The sequence below is a fragment of the Hakea prostrata genome, chromosome 5 (genome assembly GCF_041222555.1).
Source record: "Hakea prostrata isolate BN-2017 chromosome 5, UWA_Hpros_2, whole genome shotgun sequence".
Lineage (NCBI taxonomy): Eukaryota > Viridiplantae > Streptophyta > Magnoliopsida > Proteales > Proteaceae > Hakea > Hakea prostrata.
Window position 1 is genome coordinate 21,892,476 of NC_142604.1, and position 6,301 is coordinate 21,898,776.

At 37.1% G+C, this 6,301-nt stretch overlaps 1 protein-coding gene across 1 annotated transcript; it reads left to right on the plus strand.

The window, feature by feature from the left end:
• The first annotated feature begins 3,708 nt into the window (after positions 1 to 3,708).
• Positions 3,709 to 4,719, plus strand: LOC149015692 (uncharacterized). Its single transcript, XM_089156574.1, has 4 exons — positions 3,709 to 4,126; positions 4,200 to 4,330; positions 4,451 to 4,526; positions 4,613 to 4,719. Exons 1-4 carry the CDS (start codon positions 3,709 to 3,711, stop codon positions 4,717 to 4,719), a joined length of 732 nt encoding a protein of 243 aa, XP_089012700.1.
• Positions 4,720 to 6,301: the final 1,582 nt, after the last annotated feature.

The window sequence follows — 6,301 nt, forward strand, 5'->3', positions numbered from 1 at the left end:
ATATAGCTGACAAAATAGCATCGGAATCTTCTGACACAATCTCAAGCCCAAATTTGACAATAGAGAACAATAAAGGCTTATTGAGAGATGTCAGAACCAAGGTTTAAAGTATCTCACCGTATCATATCATATCGGCCGATACGTATCGGTATCTTAGGCTTGCAATACGATATAGAACGATACGTTTCCAGATTTTTGTTTTGTCATATTGTCTCTCATGTCTCTCGTTGTATCGGCCGATACGCGACGATATGATACGATACAAAGAAATGTTTCTTAAATATAAATTTGAATTTAAAATAAGCGATACATATCGTACGATACTAACCGATACATATCGATACACTCGATACATGTTCAATTAATCTCATAAATGTTTGCTTCTTCCCGAGTTTTCTCAAAGTTCCAAAGCAGTGAGGTTGGAAGCAGCAGCGGATAAGCTCGAAATGTCAATCCTACTGCAGGAGTTGTAGGTTACTCTCTCATTTATGCTCTTGAGAAAGGGTTTTGTGAGTCTAACGAAAGGGTTTTGAAAGGGTTTTGTGAGTTTGATGAGTTGCATGGCTTTGAAATAAGGTTATTGGGTTTTCTTGTTCGAGTCCATGGTGACTTTTGTCTTCATTGCGTGCTGATTTTCAATCGACTTGTGCAGTGAATCCAGCGATTAGGTATGTCATGCTAATTTTGGTGTTCTCTCTTTGCCATTAGACGATTAGAGTTACTCTTATCTTGATGAATGTGGTTCCTTGGCCCTCTAATCTTTCGTTATCAATTCGGTGTTATGGAATATGAGTTGTTCCTTGGTTTGAATCCTGTTGTTGCATGTATCCATTTGGTTGGAAGTGGGTTATGTGGTCCAGATCTTACTGCGCTGTGATCAATTTGCGCATTTTCTGTTACTTTGTCGACGATGTTACCGCAGTAGTGTATTCTTCCTCAATGTTTGTGGATTTGTGTTTCTTTTGTTAATGTAAGTTCAATGAAAAATGTTTCAATGTAAGTTGTCACTATAATTTATAAATTTCCTGCCACGTGCTAATGGAACTGTGAGACAGAAACTAATTTGGTTTTGACGAAGGGAGACGAAAACAACACAGATGGTCTTCTGTAGAGGAATTACTACGATCTACTTGTGGGGACCGGCAAATTGACTTTGAAGTATCTCTTTTGTTTTAGATTCTCATGAGTTACAAATGGGTTGATTAATTAGTTGGATTATTTGAGTTTGTTTGGATTAAATTATTTGAGCTACATCGGTAGAGATAATTTTCAATTGTAATTGTTCACATGCATCCACTAGTTTCTACTTTCACAAATTAGTAGATATAATTTTTCAGGTAAAGAGTTACTAAATCTTTCGTTCTGTTTCGTTTGCATCTTGTAGAATTTCTTTGATCTCAAAGATAGCATAATGATATGTCTATGCATCTTCTAGAAAAAAAAATTTCCCTCTCATCTTTTCATTTTTTCTGCCTTATAGAAATTTTGTTTATTCCATTAGTTTCGACCTTCACAACAAAAAAAGTAAATTGACTCTTCCTGAAAGCACCTTTACTACTGTATCTAACAAACTTACAATTTTGGGTTGCACCTTGGATTTATGGATTTTCTAGGGACTAATAACAATAATACAAAGCAAGGTTGTGGAAATGGTGCAAGGTTGAATATGAAAAATAGAACATATTAGTGTAGAGAAAAAAAATTATGTAGTATTGCAGATTAGTACACAGTAACCATGAAGGAGAATCAGACAAAGGAATTGATAGAAAGAAGGGAGATCAGAAAATTCCTTCAGCTTTAACTGTAACCCCAGTTGGCAAACCACATATGGAACTCTTCCATTCAAATTTGTACAACAAGAGAGTAGAAGCCCCAAACTATGGTTTGCAATCTATCATTCATTTCCAGATTTATAAGGAGACTTTTATCACAGGAAATCAGTATGTCCAGCAGTCCAGTTGTTTCATATAAGCCCATTTTACACTGAACTTATCCAGGTGATTAGTTATTCATCCCATGTTCCCCTTTATCCTTGTTGGTTTCTTTGGTTTGTTGAATGTTTTTGTTTTGTTAACATTGGTTACTTCCTACTCTTCACCATTTGGATCATGCAAAATGAAGTAATTTTAGATTGAACAATTTTGAGCTAATTTTTATTGATGCATTTAATGCCCACTATGCAATATCAAGTTACTAATGTATTTTAAATAGAGATATAGTTTCTTATCTTATCCAACAGTCTACTTAAGATTCCATAGTCTTGTTTTGTGCTTGGCTACGTTTATTTTATCTAACTAATAATATATGAGAATGAGATTGTTGTTTGGCTTCATTCAAAAACTATATTTTTTTCCCTTTTTCTTTTGGCATGTTAAATTGTATTAGTCTTGAACACTCATTTATGAGAACAAACCATCACTTGCTTTGTTGTTTATGAAGATGCCACGTTCCATAGATATTGGATGGGAATATTGCACCAAGATAAACAACAACAGATTGCATACGATGTGTAATTTTTGTTAAGCACAACATTTGGGAGGTCGGGTGACTAGACAAATGCAACATATGGCAGGAGGATATAGGAATCTTACCAAATGTCCCAAGTGCCCTGTAGAGTTAAGTACGGCAATACAAAAACACCTCACTAAAAGTAAAAGAAAGGCCACTCATATACAAGAAGATGAGGATGCCTTGGTAACCAATTTGATGGAGGATCTTGATGAGTACAAAGGAACCGATATGGAAGATGAAGATGAGCCAAAATTGGCATGGGCAATAAGGGAGTCTAGGAATGAAGCAAGAGAAAGAGAGTGGAGAGATGAGCAGTTGAGAAGAACTCAATCAGTTAGGCCACAATGGCAAGGTCGAGAAGAAGTTGGTGGCTCATCTTGTCGTCCACATAAGGGGAAGGAACATGCTAACCTTAGCAGATCAAGTAGTGTTAAATCTATACTTGATCGCTTTGGTAAGAGTGGCAAAGGAAAGAGCAAGGTCCCAGATATCAGGGACATGGAACCTAATTTATATCAGAGGAAGGATGAAAGTCAACAAAGGATTGAAGAGTGTTTTCAACCAAAAACTTTGAGCAAGAGGATTGGTAGAGCAATATCTAAGTGGTTCCACAGTTCAAGCATCCCACCTCACAAAGCTAAAGATCCCCACTTCAAGGCAATGATAAAGGAGATTCAACGTTGTGGGACAAATGTAAAGGCACCGACTCCATATGAGATTGTCGGGCCATACTTGGATGAGATTGTAAAAGAAGTGGATGATTATGTTGATAGGTTTAAGGAGAAGTGGCCTTTGTATGGGGTGACCATCATGTGTGATGGTTGGAGTGGACCAACTAGATTGTCCATTATAAATTTTCTCATATTCTGTGATGGTCGGACAGTATTCCATAAGTCTGTGAATGCGTCTAGTAATATCAAAGATGCAGGTTATTTGTTTCAGCTTATGGATGGTATTGTGGACAAAGTAGGGGAGGAACATGTTGTTCAAATAGTAATTGATAATGCTGCCAATTTTAAGAAGGCTGGTCATATGCTAATGTTGAAGAGAAAGCATTTATTTTGGACACCGTGTGCAGCTCATTGTATCGATTTGATGTTCAAGGATATTGGAGAGTTGTCAACAGTAAACATGATTGTTTCCCAAGCAAGAAGGATTAGAAATTTTATTTAAAATCATGGTTATGTGTTGGCAATGATGAGGAAGTACATGAGAGGGGATTTGGTGAGGCCTACAAGTACGAGATTTGCAACCAATTATATTGCAATTGATAGCCTCCGTTCCCATAAAGATAACCTACTTCGGATGTTCACCTCTGAGGAATGGTTGGGCAATAGTTATGCAAGGTCAGAAATTGGGAGAGAAGTCCAAAATGCCATCACAGAGACGAGATTTTGGGAAATTATGCGTCGAATCCATGGTGCTATGCATCCACTATTTTGCCTTCTTAGAGAGGTTGATGGAGATAAAGAGCAAACCATGGGTAAGATTGTGGATGCAATGGAACAAGTGATGAAGAAGATAGATGAAGACCATCCAAAATCAAGCAAGAAATACTTGAAGATCATTGAAAGTAGATGGAAAAATATGATGCTTCAAGATCTGCATTTGGCAGGTAATCTTAAACTTATACACGTTTTCAGTTTTGCTATTTACATTTACTCACCCACTATCTATGCATTGGGCAGCATATTATTTGAATCCAGAAACCCAATATAAGCACAATCTTGGGACTAGAGCGGATTTATTGGATGCACTGAGGAGAGTAGTTAATAGAGTCGAGCCGGATGTGAGCCATGCCACACTTGCTATGGATGAGGCTAGTATCAAGTCTAAAGACTAAAGATAATACATTAATTTGTATAAGATTGACATTTATGCATACATAGGTGGAGATTTAAATAAATAACTAATGTTTGATACTTGAATACCTCTTTAGGCTAAGTATTTTAGAGAGCCCTCTCGTGGTTTTGCTGATAGAATGGCTATCCATGCAAGGAGCACTCAACGGCCTGGTAAGTGTTTAGTTTCGTAACTAATTATGTTACTTAGAGTTGAGTTTAAGCTTCAAAATTCTAATAAAAGAATTATCTTCATGCAGCTGATTGGTGGCTCAATTATGGGAGTATTAGTGCACCAAACTTAACAAGGATCGCCATTTGGATCTTGTCACTGACAGCATCTTCAAGTGGTTGTGAACGTAACTGAGTACGTTTGAGTTGATACACACCAAACCCCACAACCATCTCAGTTATCAGAAGTTAGAGAAGTTAGTATATGTTCATTACAAACATGAAGTTGAAGATGAAATATTTAGAGTTGGAGAGAGTAGGGGATCAAGTAGATGTCAACCCAATCAACCTCGACCACTTTCTTGATGAATAAGACCCAGTTAGAGCTTGGATAGCTGACACTGATGATGTACTAGTGATGGATCAACAAACCGAGGATCATCAATCCACCAATCCAGATCCAATCATAGAGAGCATCAATTAGACAGCTTGATGAGGATGAGACACAACCACCCTCACATTCACAAAATCCTAACGTGATGGAAGAGGAAGAGGAAGAGTATACCGATGAGGGTTTGGTTAGGAGAAAAAGGTCATGTCACAAAAATTACAAAACTCGGCAAAGTCAATATGATAGTGATGATTCTGATGAAGGTGATGGTGGTGGTGGTGATGTATATGGTGGTACTAAATCAACTGGTGGTAATGATGGTGGTGTATATGGTGGTACTGGATCAGCTGGTGGTAATGATGGTGGTGGATCTAATGGTTATGGTGGGATACAATTCACATGTGAGGCAGGGTTTACACATGCAACCCAAGACTCTGATCATGATGAGGATCTTATGAGTGGCATGGGGTCACTTAGTATGAGTTCAGATGGTGGTAGTGTTCCTTCAAGTCATTGTCCTTATCCATCCAGTGGTTCTTCTAGTTATAGATATCCTATTGGTGGGTCTTCTAATGAAAATTATTATGCTTATGGATATGGCGAGGCACAATCACAAGTTAGTAATATACCAATGTTGGCAACTATAGAGCAATACACAAGATTCTACCATGAGTGGGAATCTCACTTCCATCAATTTTATAATTGGGGTCAATATTCTACTTATGTTCGACAAGTGCACAACATCATCTTGGTGTCTCCCATTCAAGAAGATTCAACATATGGCTTTGAACCTCCACGACATTGTTCATGGTATTAGAAGTTATTTTTTTGGGGTTAGGATGGTATTAGAAGTGATACATGTAAGAAACATCATCTAATGATATGTTATTATCAATTTCATACTTCCATTCTCATGAACATATTACGTACTTATTGCTTGGATTATGTGCTTAATTTCAGCTATAAAACATTAAACCTTTCTCTTCCTCCTACATTTTCTCTCAAAGTTCATTTTCTTCTATCAATTTCAGATTTAAGAGGGCTACTGTTTTACTTATGTCATGGCTGACAACTAGATTATAAAGAAGAGACTCTTGGACTCTTGTTGAATAACCATCCTTCTAGTTTGAAAGTTCTAACTTCTAATTTCAGTTACTACTTACCAATGATTCATCTGTGGGCTTTGGGTGCAACATGTAAAGATGTATTCCCAGCAAGTGTGAAGGCAAAGACATTTGCAATCATGCATTTGTTATCATATATTATGTGCAAATTATGTGTGTTATGATGCTGTATAGCTGCAAAATAATGCTGACTTCAAAAATTCTATTATTTACAGGTATGCTTTTATTATTGTACAGCATCAAGATGCAACCCCCCCCCCCCC

Bases quoted from the DNA above. Each gene is read 5' to 3' on its own strand.
- LOC149015692 (XM_089156574.1), top strand. From the start codon at position 3,709: ATGAGGAAGTACATGAGAGGGGATTTGGTGAGGCCTACAAGTACGAGA. The intron at 4,127-4,199 runs GTAATCTTAAAC...TGCATTGGGCAG, and splicing joins TCAAGATCTGCATTTGGCAG to CATATTATTTGAATCCAGAA. The intron at 4,527-4,612 runs GTAAGTGTTTAG...ATCTTCATGCAG, and splicing joins AAGGAGCACTCAACGGCCTG to CTGATTGGTGGCTCAATTAT.